Source organism: Aquarana catesbeiana, linkage group LG01 (assembly GCF_042186555.1).
Source record: "Aquarana catesbeiana isolate 2022-GZ linkage group LG01, ASM4218655v1, whole genome shotgun sequence".
Classification (NCBI taxonomy): Eukaryota; Metazoa; Chordata; class Amphibia; order Anura; family Ranidae; genus Aquarana; species Aquarana catesbeiana.
The window spans coordinates 209,667,248-209,688,452 of record NC_133324.1 but is presented as its reverse complement, the minus strand read 5'-3'; the positions used below and the strand labels follow the sequence as shown (position 1 = coordinate 209,688,452).

The following is a 21,205-nucleotide window of genomic DNA, read 5'->3' as shown; positions in this document are numbered from 1 at the left end:
TCTCTGGACACAGATTCTCTCTGGAGGGCAGGGAGGTGTATGTGTGACATGTGCTGGCCACCAGTTTGATCACTCCAAGGCTTTGCCTTTGCATTTACCCTCTTTTACATGTTCTCACTGACCCCATAAGGTTTATCTGATGATATAATGAGACATAGGAATTTGTTAAAGCTATAGACACATCTATATTTTCCGCTACTTTTGCTTTTACAAGTGTATCACCGCTGGTATGATAGTCTCCTTGTCTTGACTTAGTCTCAACTTTTAGAGAACCTGTCTCAGATGATCTGCATCCATTACTGCAATGGAGGAACGTGTGCCCAGTTAATGTGGAGTTCCCACATTTGCCAGGATAGACTTGTACTATTTGGGTCTCCTGCATTTTGACCACGCCCCAGAATTAAATATGATGATTGCTCTATAATATTATTATATAACAAGCTCCTGAAGAAGCAATGGTTTCTTCCGCCAAACATGTTGAGCGTCCAACATACAGATGGTATATGTTTTATTTGACAATAGTCATCTCCTATCGGTCACCCCATCTGTGATTCTATAGCGATGAATGTTCAAGACACAGTTCTCCATGTCTATTTTTTAGTAGATTGTATGTTTTTAACACGTTGTTGGAATAAAATAAAAATGTTATGCTTACCCATGTATGTTAAGCCTTTGTACAAAACCATGAAAGTCCACAATAGCCTCAATTCACTTCTCTTTCCAAAGTATCATCACCACTATACTGCATATAGCCTGTGTGAATAGTAGAGCTATGGAAGGAGCCCAACAGGTCCACCCACTATTGGCGGCCTTAAAAAAAAAAAAACTACAGAAGGGGAGGAGACTAAGCAAGTCACCCTGCATGAAGACAGAAAGCAGCAATGACCAGTCTTTTGCAGGAAGCTCCTGCACAAAGGCAAAGTAACATGCTGAATTACTGCACAGATCTTTAAGAAATACACAAAGTGAAGTATTTAGACAGTATTTGCTTATCACATGACTACTCATTTTGACAAACTTAAAAAAAATAGAAACCATGCTATGCCAACTTTTGCAATATGCATTGCAATCAAAGATTGTTTAGCCCAAGGGTAGGTGATCCCCTGCACTCGAACTGTGGTGAAACCGCAAATCCCATCATGCCTCTGCCTCTGGGAGTCATAACTGTGGCTCTCAGGCTCATTGGATTTGTAGTTACCTCTATTGCTTGTCAACATGTTCTTTTACCTGGGTTACTCTGGTGTTTGTCAGCCAGTATTTTTTCCTTAATGTCTTGATTATGGGAAAAAGGATTGCAACAGTTTGTGATTAACTATGAATCAAGCTAATCTGATTCCTTCCAGGAAAAACATACTTCTTTTTGCAGCGGATGGATGTGCTCTCTGTTGAGAATTGCAGTATTTCTGAATCCTGACAACTACACCTCGAATTCATGAAAGTCATGCTTCCCTGGAAAGTGTCAGATAAGCCTAGAATGCTCATTCACAGCAAATGACTTATCATTTATATAACTTGTAATTTCGGACAAAAAGCTTTGGGGCAAAACATTTCTGCAAGTTACAAAAATGTTTTGGTATAGCCAAGTAACATGCAGGTAATAATGGATATGTTATTTTATTGATAATATATCTACACATCAACAAACCATTTGCATGAGCAGATTGTATTATATAAGCTCTGAACTGTGGTGTTTTGAGAGCAGCTTCTACATTAAATTCTGTAATAAGCCTTAATAGTCACTGATAATGGTGTAAATAATAACACATGCTTTCAGAAAAATAGTGACAATCTGCTTCAGAATAAAGAAAAGTGGAGAAAATGTTTGAAACTTTTTGATGTGTAAATGCACCTTATCCATTATGTTATATCCCTTCTCAAGATATTTTCAAATCTCAATTCCCCATTTAAATGTGTACTTTTCTTACAACTGTTGCAGAAACACTATAAATTACCAAATGTATACAGTATGTGCAATGACTTGGTATCTATTGAATATCTGCTGGGCTGGCAATCCTAGACTATATTTAGCCACACATATGGTGGTCCAATAAGGCAAGAGACAGTTTTATGGAATCACTGTATCTAGCTAAACTAGTCAAGAATTTACTGCACATAGAGGGCGACGCTGATCCTCTACAGACCAAAAATAATTCATTGCGTTTTACTGTGCATGGCTGCTACAGTTCAAAAATTAGCCAGAAATATTGAAAAGTTTGACCCAGAAATAGATGATTGAAAATAGGATCAAAGTGCAAATATAGGCTAAACTAAGAAATGTTGAAGGTAAACACTGATAAATGTGCTGAAGTAAGGTAAAAAGTTACTTTATTAAATCTAGCCAATTGCAGCTTTTACTTTCAATCTTCATTTTTTACCTCAAGGTTATAAATGTTAGTTTCAGAAACTAATCTGGACTTTGCAAAAAGATGCCTGGATAACATTATTGTAAAATTATATTCTCTGGTATAGCACAGCTATCAATGAGTAGGATATATTTGCATGTTTAATTAAAAGTTGTGATCTTATCCATTTGAGTATTTATAATCAACTGTTACACTACTTTTAAGGTCAGTATTTTTAATTTATTTGATGGTTATATTCTGGGCAATACTATATGATTGTGAAATAGTAGTCAGCAATTTGCTGGCAAGACATTCCCAAAGGTCTGAGAATTCTCAACACTTCTCACTTCTTTGACACTCCATGTCTGTCTGTTCCTCATGAATTCACCCTTACATGGTAAATCTAACAAATTTACTTGGGGTCACATCTAACAGCTATTTATTCAGACTGACTGCTGAGTATAGCACCCTTGTGCAAATGTCACTGCAATATATTTATTGTGGCTATTTCACATCACTTAGGCTTTGTCCTCCTAAGTAAATAAAATGTAGTGATACCACAGGTTATCGGCAACATTGATCATTGTTTGCTGATAGCAAGGAATGCTCCCTGCTGTCAGGATACAATACCATGGGGGGGAAGAATTCCCCCATCCACTTGGAATGTGTGGATGGGGGGATCGCTCGCTGGTTGAACAAATAGATCAGGGTATGGGTTGCCTTATGTCCTTTCAAGATACTTCACTATGCATGTACATGTAGCATCAGCTCAATAGTAAAAAGTGCTTTTGAAGGCTTATGTACTCTGGAAGTGGTGATCAATATCATCAGTTCAAAAGCTAAAAAAATGTTTTGTATGTTTTAATGGTAAGAAAAACACAAGTACTATTAGTAAGTAATAAGGTATCACTGTAATTAGTAATGTTAAATCCTACCTTTGAAATGAAAAATCATTTTTACCATTTATCATTTGTTAAGTCAAATGTGTGCATGGGGGAATCAAGCCATTTTTTGTTGTTGTACAAAAAAAATTACTAATGTATGGGCTGTCTTAGCTCAAAAAATATAACAACCTTTACTGTTTTGGTTTAACATTTTTTCACTGTTTGTCAAATATTACTTTTTGGGAATGGAGGGACATAGTTTTTGAGGCTTTTAGGGTGTTCCTGTTCCTATGTGTGCTAATTATGCAATAGTTATATTTAGGGCAATGGGCAAGGTTTTATTTCAATAAGGTGTAACACTTTTCCATGTGGTTGGACATTTGCATCAATAATACATTTGTGCAGATACCATACCTTATGAATATTTTGCATGCTGACATTCATTTATCAATCAAAATAATTTGGCTTTCTGGTTGGCAACCTATCATCTCTATAGTTTTGTTACTTTGTGAATTTTGGCCAGAATGAAATGTAATACACGTTTTCCAATTCAAGAAGATTTTGCTTGTACTAGCACTTCAAAAGAGCAAGTACATTTTTTACATTATTAATTCTGCAAGCAGAAGCCACAGTGCTTCTCAGAAGCATTAAATGCTTTTGTTGACGGCTTACAGTTTTATAAACTCTGAATGAGCTTATTGCCTTTTAACCATCATGAGTACTAAATAATAGAAAAACCTATGAGCCTTTGGATTGGAGAGCTGCCAACTACCTCCAAGAAGGAGGGAAAGGAAATAACTGAATAGTTTAATTGTAGAGCAAATCATTTGTTTACAGATTAAGACCTAGTTGGTAGCCAATTGCTACAGACAAAGCAGTTAAAAAAAAGCACTGAGGTTCAGGAAATGAATGTCTGGCTATGGATTTTGTCACTGTTGTGTTTTGCTCCCTCCTTGCCCAAGAGAGGCACATTAATGAATTGTGAGGACACTACTTCTAAGCTTTCTGTGTCTCTTAAAATAACAAAGGTGTTGGGGGTAGGGAAATGTGTTGGTTTGTTTATGCTGTCTGCTTGGAACCAGATAACCCAGGCTACTCTCAGCAATAGCACTTCAGTTATTGGCAGGGGTGGCTTGCCTCTTTTGTTTAATTGTCTGAATTATAAAAAAAAGTGTGAAAATGGAATGCTTTTGAATTTGAACACCATAGCCTCTCAATGTACAGAAACCTTGTGTATCCAAACAGACATGGTTAAAGATAGCCAAGCAAAGTTATGGTATTTTGTTTTGTCTATTTTTTTTACAACTTTATACTTCATAACATATAATGATATGGCACATTATTCCATGTATCTTTTCCCAGCTAAAGTATTTACTTGTATTGTAAATTTGCTAATGTTCCCAGAGACATCATTACTGATAGTTTCATGTCCACAGGGAGCTCCCAACAGTGTTTTGAAACCTGCCTAGATTGTTCTCGATTACCCCTGGGAAAAGCAATTCTGGCAGTGTCTACTAGCATCTCTTATCTTCTTTCAAGTCTCCTCTCCATTCACATGAACAGGAACATTTTTTCTATCCAAATGTTCTTGTTCTAGAAGGTGCTGGACAATACTGCTGCATGCAGGGAAGTCATATAGATTTGTGGTGGCTATCCATGCTTATGCTAATTTGACCAACTAAGTTAAGTGGGGTATATACTATGAGAAAATCAGAAGAAAAATTCTGTACGAGGAATGACAATTACTTTTTTTGTATAGTGTGTACACAACTTTCAACATCCGATTCAGATTTTCCAAATGAAAATTTCCAAAGGGACAAACTGCAAATTTTTTCTCGTACTTGAATGGAAGTAACAATTTTCATTTAATGTGAGAAACAATAAACAACAATAAGTCAAACATAAAAAACCCTCTGTTGTTCGAGAATTTTCGCACAATTGGTACCATCTTCAGTTTTGACTTGTGAAACATTGAGGAAGACCAATTTTCTTTTAGTGTGTACCCAGCCTTTGTCTGACATTATTTGGAAATATCTATGCATTCCACTAATGGTTTTATGTGCCTTTGTCTTACCCTCAGTTTCCAATTGGACTAAATTCTGGACTAATCAGGGTTTTCAGATGTCAGGAATCAAAAAATATTTTCCTAGTCTTTATTAAATACTAAATTAACAACATGACCATGCCTAGGGTGAACATGAACATTTATTAATTACGGATTTATAAATAAATCTGTTACACAGCATCAAGGTCAGCAGGTTGTTCTATTGTAAAAAACAATTAATGGGGAAGCCTGTCTTGCACTCACATCACAGCATTAACCGTTTTTTCAACTCAATTCTTTAAAAAAAATAAAAAAATCCTATCACATTAAAAGTCAAAAAGCAGCTTCTCTTACAATACTCTGCATAGCCCCAATGACATCACCGACAGACTCAATACTCTGAGATCCAGCACCACAACTCTTTTCCTGCTGTACATGTATGACCAAAAAACATATTTCTTGTGAGCCCAGGATATTTTAACTCACAGAAGAAAAAGAGAAGGACATAAGATGTCATTCAACTAGTCTGAAGACACTTCAGCCCTGTATACACACAGCCTGAATGTCGGGAGACAACGACCAGTTAAAAAAAACAGTCGACATTCGGTCTGTGTGTATGTCGGTCTGTCCGACAGAAGCCGGCCATTCAGCTGGCTTCTGACGGACATGCATGCTGAAAAACCAACAACCGACCGACTCCTGATCAGTGCTCTCAGCCAATGGCAGAGAGCACTGATCGGAGTGTTCGGGCTGGGGGGTCGTCCCCCTGTCAGAACACAGCAGCTCCGACTAGAGATGTTAGGTTTTTTTTCATGCAACCCGTGGGGTATCACAAAAAAAACTGTAGTGTGTACCCGGCTTTAGAGAAAAGGTTATACACATAAAAAAGGGGTGTTGCTCCAGTCGTCATAACTATAATTGCAGTGAAGTATGCTTGTTTAAAAGCCAATTCTTTTTAAGGTCTTATAAAAATCATTTATCTTTTACATACAAAATTATATATGGTTGTCATGATGGCAATGCCCTTTATTTCCTTAATGTCAGAAAGGTTTAGTACCAATGCTAATAGGAATATTTGCACAATGCCCAAACTCAGCAGTAGATTACAAGGCACTTAACAAAATCAGTTGCTATAGAGATGGTAGATTGTTTACTTTTACCCCTGTTTTTTATTTGGATGTACACAGTGCAGCAGAAATTTGTGTTATGTAGTGTTTGGTAGATTAGAACACTGAGATACACCATGAACAAAACAAATATAACCTGATGTTTCAAATATGTTGTTTATCATACAAGTTATAATAAAGTTTAAAAAAAAAATATTTGCAACTATTGGCTTCTCCTCTTTTGAAAATAACATAATATAACTGCTATAACAAAAAATAACAAAAAATAATAATTTACTAATTATTCTAATTACTAATTCTCTTAATTCCTTCTAAAGTATGTTTTCTAATGTAGAATTGTGTGTATAAAAAGTCTTCAGAGTGTTATACAATGTTGTTCTATGTAACAATTATATTCTTATTTACTTATGTCACCTGAACATGACTGAAAAATTTAAGTGAATATATATTCACAAAATTTGTATAAAGATTCTCAACTCAGTCAGCCACATTGCTTGTCTTTTGTATACCTAAAAAGGCTGGAACGCTCTGATAAATTACATTACATACTGGTACATATTGTATGTGGTTAGATCTTCTTTCCTTTTTTCTATGGGGAAAGGGAAGGGCCGGCATCCATTACACCATGGTTTTTTGAGATTTACATGAGCTGATAGTGTTTGTTATCACTTTGTAAATAATCCATGCACAGCTAGATTCTCACACAAACTTTGCAGCTAGTGCCTTAATTGGACCTTGTATAGCTCCCTAAGGATGACCTTACTTTTGTTAAAAATAAAAATTCTAATTCAATAAAACCTTTGCTGATGAATTTTAGTATGATTTGAGAATATTGGGCCATTTCTGAATTGGAGACTTGTAATAAGGTGCTTGTGAGGAGGCTTGATCCTTTATTTTAAACGGAAAGCCATTGTTCAAAAGTACTGCATGTATGCTGCTGTTGAGAAGGTCCAGGCTTTTGGGCCAAAAGTGTGCTCTTTTAAGAATGGATAGAAAGCTCTCCATTGCATGTTCTTTTAGAAAAATCTGCCCATATGTGTCCAATTTAATTTCAGTGTTTAAATTGTTTAAATATTCTTCTCAATTCTCAATAGAAATTCAGACCTAAACTTTGTAAAAGCTGAATATTATTTTATATGTAACCCCCTTTTTTGTTACACTCAATTTACTGGTAATTAGAAAAGACTAGGGAAAGATCTCAAGGAGTGGGTTGCATCTTGGAAGTTAATCTTTCTTCCTATTTCAGACCTTGTTTGTTCAGGCATGCTGAGAGAAGCAGTGACAACATGGGACAGAAATGTACATGTGTGAAAAGATGTGGTTCATTTCAAAGTTAAAATGGTTGCTAACCTATATAATCATTGTGCATACTAATAATGATTAAAATAGATCTTAAAGGCAACTGGGCTCTTTTATGCTCAATCTATTTTGCATCTTGGTTTTGTGGCCAAGTATTGAGTGTACAGACTTTTTACATTTTCTCTAATGTCTGTAAAAGCTGTTTCAGCAATATTGGCAGATCCTCACTTAAAAAGTTATGCCAGTCCTGTTATGGACCCAATGTAGCTGAAAACAGAAAAGAATGTCTTGTTTCAGCGGCTAGAATGCAATGGCTCATCCCTATTCTTATTAATATTCTGTATGATGCAAGCTTGTAAAACAGAGGATTGGATGCTAATCTCCCAGATCTCAAGGGCTTTTGGCAGTCGCCCATAATTGATGTGTTCACGTAGCTGTTTTCTGACTACTCATAATTAGACAGTGGTGTTATCCTACAGCTAAATCAGTGTGGCTTATAAATCATACTTGATAAACTGTAGTCTTTTGCTTTCTACTGTGTATCTGTTTCTTCTTTTAATACATGAAAGAATATATACATATATGAGGAAAAAAATAATTGCCAGAGGCAGTTCATAATGTCTTCACCTTGGCTCACTTCCATGTTTATCCTCTTCAGGAAACCAATATGGTTTGCTATATGTTTTCTTCGAACAGCTTGTAAAATAAAATAAATTAGCATATCTCTTGACAAATATGTAGCTTAGAAACAGTTTGTTCCACATGCCTTTTGAAACCATAATTCCTTCATTGGCTTGTAATATTTCTGCCATTTAATTACTTGATCTTTATTCTTTCCTAAAATGTGTTTTATATTATACCTTTTTGTTTTCTTTTAATAACATCTAAATGGTTAATTGTGTTTAAACATATTTTGCTAAATAAAGCATCAATAATATTGTATATTACTTTTTTATTTTTAGAACTACTGTACAATGAAGATTTTGCAAGGTTATTTTATATAACTAATTCTAAATTGGTTTACAGTTATTATGTTTTAACCTTGACATGCTGTTCAGTTGTACTTATGCATCTGGTGGACATCAGATTACATTTTAATTTACCAATTTGTTTTGTTTTTGTTTATTTTTTGATAACCTTAGAATATTTATTCCTAAGGTACCTATCAAATTATTTTTGGAAGATGCAGATGACAAACACATTTTTATAAACCTAAGCACCTGTATTGGTCAGTGGTGCCTGTTTATGTCTCAAAGAATAAGCTAAAGCTAGCCATTGAGCTGTGGGTGGCCTGTCGGCACCACCCAGTTCAAAGAACTGCAGCCCATCAGATGCAGTCACTGTATGGGCATTCAGACAGCTGTAGGCATGGCAGCATTCTGAATTCAATAATCAGCAGACAAGGAGAGATTCTTATCAAACAAAACCAAAGACAGTTCCCAGCTCAACTTACCAATCAGCCTGCAACCCACTGAATTACCCTGTCTGACAGTTTGTGTTAAAAAAAAAAGGATTTCGTTTGCACACATTTACAAATACATGCCCACTTCATGGCACCCCAGTATTATGTGCTGTCCCAAATTTGTGAGAGCCTCCATAGCAGAAGCACATACTTAATAATGAATAGATAGAGGGCAGGTAAGCCTGGGGGGAACCCACCCCTCCTTAAAGGTACAGGGGCACACTGGACACCCAGCATATAGCACTATGGCAGCAAAGGTGTAAAGTGTGTGCCCTCACCAGTAGCCACTGTCCCCACCTATAACTGACGCATGTCAAACAAAACCAAAGAAGATTCCCAGTAGAGATTCTTAAACAGTGTGGGTGGAGAAATCTATTAGATTATATGCACACATGGCTAGCATTAGTAACGATTTTACCAATTTTACCAATGTTTAACTAGAAAAATCTCACCCACTGATCGGTTATTCACCACAATCAGTCAGCTAGGATTGTGTAAGCATAAGAGCATGTTTAGCATACTGACAAGTGCACATTTATTCTATACTTTAGCAGCTCTCTGGATATTACCAAAATTTTATCTCTTTTAAGCAGTTGTTAAAGCTTTTCTTCAGCAAGTATGCTTCTCTCAAGATAAATGCTTCATCTCAAATGCTGTTCTAACAAGTGTGAAACTTTTGAATGTATTTTGTGAATGTTGACAGTAGCTTTATTCATGTAAAGCAGTTACTATTTTTCTTGGAGGAACTGTAACATTCCAGGAGAAATCATTATTTAATAGGCACATGGCTTTCATGATCTTTCGGAAAATAGTAAGTGTGGAGCAGTGTAATATTTGTTCACACTTAACATTTATAAAGTAAGGCACATTCACCCCTGAGCAGTAAATGCCACCAACTTGGTACCTGTTTGAATCATTAAACCCTTCTTAGACAACACACCTTCTCATTTCCATGGGAGGTCAGAGTGTGTGCTGAAAGTAAGACAGTACAACATATCCTAGTGCCTCATTAATTCCAGCATACAGCAATAGACTGGGAGGGTAAGAAACACATTTCCAGTAAAAGAAACATTTATTTTAGGCATTCTGATGCAAAAAATATTTTAGACATATAACCTATAATTGTACAGGACTGTAAAGAATTGAGAATTAAACTGGCTTTAAAACATATTAGATAAGATATTTAGGAGTGGTAAACAACCAAATCGTTCTGCTTAGTTCCTGCTGAGATACGATATCAGCAATGCAGCAGTGCTCACAGTTTCATTGAGTGGGCAAACCTGCAGCCCTAAAAGGAAAAATAAATAGCATTGTTATACAGCACACTGTTAAAATTGTTATGTAACATTGTTATCTTATAACATTGGTATGTAGCACATATTGGTATGTGATGTATATTTCTTCCTCTGTAAGTTGTTTTTATCCTTAATATTGGGTATTTGCTATCTATCAGTAGCTTTTTTTTTTTTTGTTAGCTCTTGCCATCTGTCGATAAACTTACTTTTGAGATTCTATATATGCAATGTTTTGCCCCAGTAGCTTTTATTTTCAAATCTGTGCCAGAAAAGTGACAGCTGAAATCAATATGATTGGTGCAATGGGTAGCACATCAGTTATTCCTACCAAACGTAAACTAATTTCACCAAGAGGAGAAGACTATGCCTCATACCTTAAAATTGTTTTATCTGCTCAACAAGCATAGTTATTTATAATGTATTACAGTTACATTAAAAGGAATTTTATACTGAAAAACATATCCTTTATTTTGTCAGGTTGATCCCTTGTTTACAGTGCCTGCCCCTCCACCGCCAGTTTCCAGCAGCATCTCACCTCAGATTCTGCCATCTTACTTTTCACCATCTGCAACCATTGCTGCACCAGTGGAGCAGTTATTAGTACGGACTCGATCAGTTGGTGTAAACACATGTGATGTAGGAGTAGTAACAGAACCAGACTGCCTTGGGCCTTGTGAACCAGGAACCAGTGTCAACTTGGAAGGGATCGTCTGGCATGAAACTGAAGAAGGTATGTGTTTAATATTTTCATGCTTGCAAAAATGAAAACATTGTTTTAAATGCGTTATACATGTTTATATTTTAAAAGTCCCTGATGATGTATTTTGCTCAGACTTTAATCTCTAAGTAAAATTCCCATTGTTGCATTCTGTAGTTATAAATTACATAATTAATTTATACAGAAATATTCTATATCCATTCAGACATAGTTGAAATTTTTGGAAAATTCTGTTACCTGTATTGAGCAAAAACTGTCCTGCTGATGTTGATTATTACATTGCTTACATTGTTTCATAGATACTGAAATGGTCCTAAGCCATTTGTTAATGTAATGTAATCTTGTGTGGTTTAATCACTAATGTATTGTGAGTAGTGTGCCCCCTTTAATGGTGGCTAGGTGTTTTTTGTAATGATTCAACTTATTATCATTTCCAGCACTGCAGTCATTGAATTACTTTTATGACACATTTAATACTGGCTATATAGGCTTCTAAAAAAATATTCATATATTTGAACCTTTTGGTATATATTCTGTGTGTTGACAATGTAAAATAGACTGAGTGGCATTGATACCAGGGTGTTCTTTTTTACTTTTTTGCTAGAAAGTCTGTTGCTATGTGGGTTTTGTGTATAAAAATGTGTTATGAAGGCAAGTGATTTAACAAGTATTACAAAAACAGTTGGAAGCTTGTATACAGTGTATGTACATATATATATGTACTTAATGTATACTATATATGTGTATTTAACTGTTTGCCTTGAGTTTCCTTAGTTTATAAAATGCTTTGAAGCAAGTGAATCACTTTTTTTTTACATGGGTCACAGCAGGGCCGTCTTTAAGGCAAGGTAAAAGGGAGAGTTGCTCTGGGCCCTGTCATTGTTGTGGGGTCCAAAGCAGCTACCTCATACTTGCCAACTGTCCTAGTTTAAATTCCCTTGTCCGTTGAAGTTTTAGTCTTGTGCTGTGTCCCGATATCTGTGTGAAGTGCTGCTACTAATGTTAGCAGCTCTGCCCTATTGTGTGCAGATGACTCACCTGCAGGCTCAGTGTTTACATGCAAATAACTGACATTGATATGTAAGTAGTGACCGCATTCATATGTAAATAGCCACAGACTTGCCGCATTCATATGTAAATAGAGGCAGCATTCATATGTATATCAGGCCCCCCTGAGGTCATATCCACCATCACCTATACTGAATTCTGCCCACTGGGGAGACAAAGGGGCATGCTTGAAAGTCCTGCCTACAACTGTGGTCATTCAGCCTAACATCAGCCTATTCTGCAAAGGTAAGCAAAATGGTGGGGTAAGGGTAGTGTGGGGTGTGCAGAGGTAGGCAGAGAAGGAATTACAGTTTGGGTGCACAGGTGAGCAAAGAGGAGATGTATAGAGGTAAGGAAGGTGAAAAGATGAGCAGAGGAGGCAGGTAGAGTTAATGTGGTGGAGGGTTGGAGTGGAGAAGATGGGGGAGGTTTGGGGTGCAGAGGTTATTAGCGGTTTTAGTATGCAAGGGTGTACTGACAGGGTGGATAAAGATGTAGGTCATGTGCAGAGCAGCCCAATTATTTCAATGGGCTGCTCTATGCACTAGAAATGCAGAAGAAAGTCCCTAACGCTTTTTCAAAATCACACGGTGCCACAGCACATCTCAGCAGATGCGTGAGGGTGTCATTAACAAATAATGGCACTGCTGTATATCTGCTAATGGGCAGTATGTTTCTGTGGTGTCAGGAAAGTGATTTTGCATGCATTCCTGACACACACAAATGTGAACACAGGCTAAATGTCTCAGTTACATTGGTGGTCAGTGTAAATCTTCTCATTAAATTGGGGCTTGGTGTAGAATCCTTTCATTCACAGTATGAAGGTTCCCCTTACATTAGTGGTCATTGTAAATTCCTCCTTACATTGGTGGTTACTGTGAATGCTCCTATTACATTAGTGGTCAGTGTAAATCCTCTTTACATTGATGGTCAGTGTAAATCTTCTCATTACATTGGGGCTTGGTGTACAATCCTTTTATTCACACTAGTGGCAAGTGTCCCAGTCCTTACATGGTGGTTACTGTGAATGCCTCTATTACATTAGTGGTCAGTATAAACCCCTATTACATTGGTGGCCGGTGTTAAAACTCCTCTTTATATGGGTAGTCGGTAAAAAAATCAGCATTGCCATTGGTCACACCATCCCCTCTCCCAGCACTGCTACTAATCCCAGGAGTTCTAGGATCCCTGGGGGTTTTCTGTCTATTGATGGGTCCCCTCACCACCCCACTCCATGGTGTGCAGGCAGGTGGAGAGCGATATTGCATGGAAGGGAGGGGGGAAAGAAAATGTTTGCCCAGGGTCCAATCAATATTAAAGATGGCCCTGGGTCACAGGGACCCAAGATTGAATTGATTGCACAATATAGCATATGATAGGTGCTGTCTAGCTAGCAGCTTTCCTGCTTTTTAAAAGGCTGCAATAGTTTGTGGGAGAGTAGCAGTATATTCAGTCACATTAACCTTATTTATTTTTGAAATTCTGAATTATTTAAATATTACTGATCCTTGGGTTTCTTTTCAAAATGTATGTTCCACTATGTTCACCTTTTTTTAAGAATGTGCACTTGACTTGGTTCTATGGCACAGGCATTAATAAAAACTGTAGATTTAACCTTTCTGCTCACTAGCCAGTGCTGAGATAAACAATAGTTTACTATAGAGAAGAAAAAGTAGGTTAGCTTTTGAAGGAGTTGTTCCAGTTGAATAAACTAAACTTCTGACCTTCACTGAATTAAAGAGTGCTTCTTGTGTGCCGGACCATTTCTATTTACAGATGTGCCAGCAGCAAATACTCGTGTGCTTTGTAGTCTGCAATGGAATAATGCTGAAACATCTGAGACAGCAGAAGAATTCCCATGTTGCTGCAATTAAAGCATTTCACTTAGCATTGGGATCAAGCCAGAATTATTCCTGGTACTTTTACTAGTTTGGGGAAGGGACACTTAACCTAGTGGTTAGGATGTAGTTTCCAAGCATTTTAGGGTGGCTGTAGCAAATTAAAAATGGCTATTTTTTTTCATCTCCATAACACATGATTTTTATTTGATGCATACTTGGATCAGTTATGAAATTTCGTTAAATTTCCCATTTTGAATTATTGCAATGGGAAACCAAAACAGCTTCATATTCAAACAGAGATTATAATTTCCTCTATCCTTTGTGATATAATTTATGTAGTGACTAATTATATTAGGCCATTAAAAGCCATTATATGTTTCCTAATACTTCATCTATGCACATTTATTCAGAATGCTTCCTGATGATAATATAATTATTGTTGTCCTATCTAGAGAGGAAACATGTGATGTTGTGTAATAGATTAACTAATACAGGGAGTTAAGCAAGCCATAAATTATTAAACTTTCTTTTCTGCAACTACGTGTTGATAGGGAAATTTCTCCTGTAGTACTATTGTGTTTTGGCAGCGGGGAACCTTCCCTGCTGGCAGAACCCAATGATTACTGCTGGTGGCTTTAGCAAAAATGCAAAAAATCCAGAAGGCTGGTAGCACAGAAGTCTATCAATGTCGATCCATCTATGGATGGTTTTAGTTTACAAGCTTCAGGCGCCTAAAAAAAAACAAAAAACTGCAGGTCATAGAGTCCTCAAGGTCTGGAGAAACTGACACAATGAGACTTTTCAAGTCTGAATATTCAAATGTCCATTTACCAGAATAATTCACACAAGTCACAAATCCTATTTACTTGTTCATGAATTGCACAATGTGATAATTAATTGTGCAATTGTTTCATCAGACAAAGCTGCGCACACTTTTTCAGTAGAATTAGAGAACTGTTACCTTTTTATAAAGTGCCAATGTATTATGCAGCAGGGCATAGGCGTGTGCAGGGGGTGTGCCAGGTAAGCCTGGGCACACCCTAATCACTACGTGTAGTGCCAATTCCCTCTACTGCCTGGGCTTTCCCTGTGTTGGCTTCCCCGCCTGCAGCGCTGCTGACTTCCTCCCCCCAGCTGCTGTGGGGGGATGTTTCAGGATAGAGTGTGGGGGCAGGGGGTAGTAAATTTGTAATTTACCAGTGCCTTCCTTTTCTAAATTAACACAGTGAACACACTCACTCACTGTGTTCATTCATAACTGAAGCATAGTTAACTGTGTTTACTATGCTTCAGTTTGTGAATGAACAGGCAGCCGCTCAGCACAAAGCACTTCCCATTCATTCACTGTGCAGTGCAGTGAAGGCTGCAGAGAAAGGCATGTGTGTTTGAGCTTTGGGGTGCACACCCTAATGCAATAGGCTGTGCAAACCTATTCAGCAGGGTATTTAAAAACATTAGATGCAATTCAAAAACTTGAAATTAAATCCTTGCAAAACCCTAAAACCAGATGGGAAAATAACTTTTCCTGAATGGGCTTGTATTCTATCTGAAAATGGTTAGATATAATAGGTAAGAAAGATTGATCATTAGAATAAAGGGGAAGATGGATGAGCAGTTTTGTAGATATGGGTTGGAAAGGGATTTTTAATATTAGAAGGTGGTGGCAGGATTATTGGGTTAGATAAGATACTTCTAGAAAATGGCAGCAGTTGAGAGAAATCTTTTAAGTGTGCATGGGATGAGGTTATAAATAAAGTAGACATTAGAAGATCAATATAAGAACAGAAAGGGGAGTTTGGGAAGTGCATGTGTATGAGGTCAATAGGAGGTCCATGAGTTGTTAAATGTTTTGGGTGCAAAACACTTAATTTTTAGATGTTTACTACCTGGTTCAGGAAAGGCTGCATCACTGGCAAAAAAGGCAGGAATTATTAATTACTGTGCACATATCTGCTCATGTAAGGGATTGAATAGAAAACACTGATATCTATACTAAATAGTCAATGTTATCAAAATGTTGCAGAATGAAATGGGGGAAAATGATAATTGCTTTGTAATATACAGTACTTCCTCTAATGGCTATCTTTCCAGTCGACAAAGATCAATGACACCATTTTCAAGCTCCTTCTGTACTGTGTTTACCATACGAGAAGAAAGTTTCAATCACTTCCCAGCCCACCGCAATCTATTTAAATGCTCTCTGCTTTTTGCTGCAAAGAATGATTATAGGGATCTGAGTAGAACTGGTTGTTAAATGACAAATAAGTTGTTGCTGTGTCAAACTGTAGCTAGTTGTTTCAGACATCTCTGTAATTCAAGTGACTTGCTATTGCCCTTCAGGGCTTTCTTCTAGAAAATGAGACATTCATGCTGCTTAGAAGTAAAAAGCAAATGTCTGACTTGGAAGAAATGTAAAATCTTCTGTTCACATATAAAACTGTCTGAGGATGTTTTGGGTTTCCTTACCTTTTCATGTGCTTTGTTTTAAAAGTTCATTGGCACAAGAAAACACTATGTAAAATTGTTTGCAGATGCATAGACGAATTTCCATAACATTTGCACTGCAACATTTGGGGCACACATGGCATTGCAGGAATATGTGTAGTCAGATTTTCTTTAGGATTACCTCCACCCAGCCTGTTTTTAGTGCTCTGGTCATTATTATTATTAGTATATCTGGCCTCTTAAATTCTTATCCTGGTCCTTGTAGTTTGTTTTTTTTTAGTTTTTTGCACATTGAATTTTCTAACTAATCAAAAGTCAACACAATGTAGTTTAAAAATATTCCTATTATTAGAATCCTGTCTGCTTTATTTCTTCTTTCTGCAAATCTTTGAGCACTGAATTTTTTACATGATCTCTGATCAGCATAGATGTTAACTGCTGTTGTGTCTATTCCACTTCATCTGTGCAAAACCAATTGCACTGTTTGAAGTTATGTAAATGAGTTGTTTACTGCTAATTAAAATGTGTCTGTATTTGGGCCAAGGGGATCCTGAACCACATGATAGCTTTGAGCTGTGCTTCAATTGCCTGTTTACAGTTACTATGAACACAAAATTTTGTTCAGCTCCAGGAACTGTGATTCAAAATAAAAACCCTGTACTTTTGAGGGTTCTCTGACCTCCACTAAATCCAGTTGTTTCTCTTGTTAGACATAAGCTTGGAAACCTAATACTCTGGAGGAGCTTCCTATTAAATGAGACCTGTTACTCAACTTGTCACATGCTGCTGTGTTTCTCATTTCCCTTCATGGAAAGATGGAGAGCAGGGAAGCATATGTTTAGAGTTACATTAGTTTATTTTTCAAAGAGAAATGTCTACATTATGGTAATGTATTGTATATCAGTCTAATGCATATGGTTTTTCTTTTTTCTAAGTGACATGCATGTGTACATATAAGTGAGTGTGCATGTATGTGTGTATACATTTTTGTTTTTCTCAAATTTCTGTAGCCTTAAAGAGTTCCTGGTGCCATTTGTTTGAACAAAAAATATTCTATTTTATATATGTTATTTACTTCTAAAAGCTTCCTTTGTATAGAAATCTAAAAGCCCTGAGACTGCTGTGGGGGAAGGGGAGAGGAGGGGGGTTCTACCATGTTGGATGTGATGTCAGCAGATAAATTAACTATAGCATTTGACTGACTTCCTTCCCCAGCAGCTACCTAAGGAATGGTTCTAAAATTTCCCCACCTCCCATCCTATTCTTGAACAATCAACATCTACACATTCCATGGTGATTGGGTTGAGGTGTCAATATAAATGCTGAGTTTTCTTCTGACATACACTAGAACTGAAGAAGTGGCTTTGTTAGCTCCAAAAGCTCTTCAGCATTACACATCATGCCCAATTAAATGTGGCTAACTACTTCTAGATATACTATAACCTGGATAAATTAGTACCATCATGGAAAAACTTAAAATGTTTTATATATGCTGTTAGTAATTAGACACCCCCAGAAGAAAAGATAGCTATGATGTGCAGGAAGAGAGGGTACTGTGCTAAGGAATTGACTAGTCAATTCTTCTATCAAGTTTAAAGGCACAATTCAAGTGAATACAAATGAGTTAGAAAGGAAAAACATGGCAAATAAGCCATTTAAAATACTTTGTGCTTCTTTTCTTTTACTTGCAATTGTACAAGTTGGTGACAAGATCTCTTTAAATAAGCCTCATTAAAAGTGAAAAATGTAATACCTGTCTATACATACTGTACATGTAGAAATACCTTGCATTGCTTTTTTCACAGAAAACGCAATGCAAGGTAGAAAATATTTACATATTGCATACCTGCCTGTCAGCTCCATCCCTGCCAGGGGCCCGATTTGTCTGTATCTTGTTCAGGCAAAGCTCTGATGCAAAGCCACCTCTACATAGTCATAAATATATTTTTAGATATGTATTCTCTTTTTTTTGGCTTTATTTATGTCCTGCACTTACTTTGTAGGTATCATAAAGCTCTGTGCTGCTGACAGTGATCTGCATATGTGTTTCAATGGGAGGAGAGTGCTGACATGCTCCTTTCTCTTACATGTTTATTTACTGCACATTTTTGTTCTGCTCCAACAGAGCTCACTTGATTCACTCCCATCTGCTGTGAGTCCACCTGTAGAATTTTTCAGAGACAGTCGCTCTCCCTCTACTTGCATTGTGACAGTGCTTGTCTTGGCTAGGCACACTATTGGTCTGTTACAGAGCAGTCTGGTCAGACAGTGAAGGCATTATTGGCCACGCTAGCTCTGGATTCACTGCACAATTTGACATTGGGTCAAGTGCTACATGTGCTTTGTTCTATGGGGGAAAGCATAGTAATTGTATGAATTGTTGCACTCATTCTGAGCTAGCCAAAAGTTTTGCATTCACAAACTGACTAGCTCATGATGTTTTCTGGGCAGGTATTATCCCTAGACAGAGACACTTTATTCATGCAAGTGCACCTGTCTAAGGCAATAGAGGAGGGAGGGAGATCCAAGTGGAGAAATAGCAGAGAAACACAAGCAGTGGTCAAGGTTTTCCAGCCTGCCTGATTGTGTTGTTGTTCAGTACTGTTCGTCGATACCAAATAAATACACTGGAATATTGTCTGATTTGAAAGCAATAATAAGGCCTTGTGCACACTGGGCATTTTTGCTGTTTTGGGTGTCAGGAATTTTTTTCAACAACCAGTAAACCTCCCAGCATGTTATTCTATGTGTCCATGGACACAGGCTTATATCAGTGTTTTTTGACAGGGGCATTTTCAGGCGGGAAATAAAACTCAGAACTACTGCAATTGAAGAGGAGTTTTTCAGTTGTAAAAATGCAAATAAAAGTGGTAAAATGCAGCTATTCAATGTTTACAAGCATTTTTAAGCCTTAAGCTTTTTTGGGAGTATAGTTTTGCTAAAAAACACAAACGCTAAAAAACACTAAAAAACACGGCAAAACATTACTGCAAAAATCATTCTACAGCTAGTTTTCTACATCTAATGCTACTGGTGTTTTTATAACGCCCAATGTTCATGAGGACTAAGAAATACCAAAAGACAGAAGGACTCTGTACCAATTATCTGATAATCTAGAAGGATAAGGTAAGGGAAGTTGCTAAAACATGTATGAGATAATATTGTGTGCCTGGTCAGCTGAGGGAGTAAAGGTGCATGCTATCCACTCACCTCTGTGAAGAAAAAAACATTAAGGTCTCATGTACACTGCTGCTGGTAAATGGACATTCAGAGGCATTTGGATGCTTTTTTCAGCTGCCCCTGAACTCATCCAATGTTATCTTATGTGTACATTTACACAGGTTCGTTTAATGTCGTTTTTAGGCAGTTAAGCTTTGAGGTCTTTTTTGGAAAGCAAAAAAAATTAGTTCAGACGCTGAGATTAGAGGCATTTCAAGTGCCAAACACTTCTAAACACGGCTAAACACTGCTAAACATGGCATGTAAATGCGGCAAAATGGACGTTTTAAACGTGGGTTACTATCTGTCAAGTTAAGTCGTTAAGGAGAGGTTGTAAAAACGTCCCGTGTACATTAAGCCTTAAAAGGGTTGGATATTTATTTAGAGGAGTTGTAATCTTAAGACCTAAATCTTCCAAGATATGTTAGATGTAACTTTTAACTCTAAATGGCATTTGATATATCAAAATATCAATTGATAAATCAAAATATCCGCATATACGGACCATATTTCCTCAGATCATTGAGCAGTGCGCAGTATAGCAAGTGTACTCAATTTCATAAAAGCTTTTTCTGTTTAATGAATAAAGGCAAAGATATATGCCATAAGGTATTGCTAAAAGAAGGAACTAATAGAGAACCGAGTATTTTGTTAGACAATTCTGTTTTTGGTATTACCATAACAACAACCTGAAAGAATTATAGATGCAGTTATGGTATTTTTGCTTTTGGATACCTTTACATCACAACAATGTTTTCTAAGCGTCAGTTCATCTTTTATTTGATCTTGTTTTGTGTCCATTTTCTCTTTCTACCATGAGTACTTTGTTGTTATAACTAATGACAGAGATTTAATGTTTATAAAATTACTCATGAAAGCCATTAAGAGGGTATTGAGTACTTAGACTGTGAGTACATTATATTGAAATGTTATATTATAAAATCAATAGAAGCTAGGAGACTTTGACTCCTATATTTTTTTTCTTTATCCTAACTGCAGAATTGATGTTGTTTTATGCCATCTGTACTACGCATATGGCTTATGCAGGGTAGTGTTTTGTGCTAAAATATATGGAACAATTAGAACCTCTTCTGTAAGTAAATGGCAAAACTGTCTGACCAATTTATTTATTTGACAGCCCTGATGTACTTAAGCACCAAACCTAATAATTTAGGATGGTTAGACTTCAATAAAAAAATAAGTGCAAAGTGAAGTACTCTTAGCAACCAACCAGAATTAATCTTGCGTTGGTTTTGCTTGAACAATATGAACTCTGAGGGCTATAGGCTGATTTGTATTCTGCTGCTTGCACTGTTTATTAAGAAAATCCATTTGCATAATAGGTTGATCAGAATAAATGTAAAAATGTATAAAATGGGTACATTTGTAATATAATCACTTGATATTTAACACCCTTAAATAAGTCAGTATTCTATTACTAACCAACTGACTTATTCATATAAAAAAAATCTGCTTTTGTAT

General features: G+C 36.7%; 1 protein-coding gene across 3 annotated transcripts in view; it reads left to right on the top strand.

Annotated features, from left to right (window-relative positions):
* ZNF608 (zinc finger protein 608) overlaps positions 1-21,205 on the top strand; it is a 113,143-nt gene that overhangs the window by 32,168 nt on the left and 59,770 nt on the right. For all 3 annotated transcript variants that reach the window (XM_073624751.1, XM_073624770.1, XM_073624762.1), the window contains exon 3: positions 10,931-11,183. In XM_073624751.1, coding sequence (XP_073480852.1) covers positions 10,931-11,183 — 253 coding nt within the window. The remainder of the gene's footprint in view (positions 1-10,930; positions 11,184-21,205) is intronic.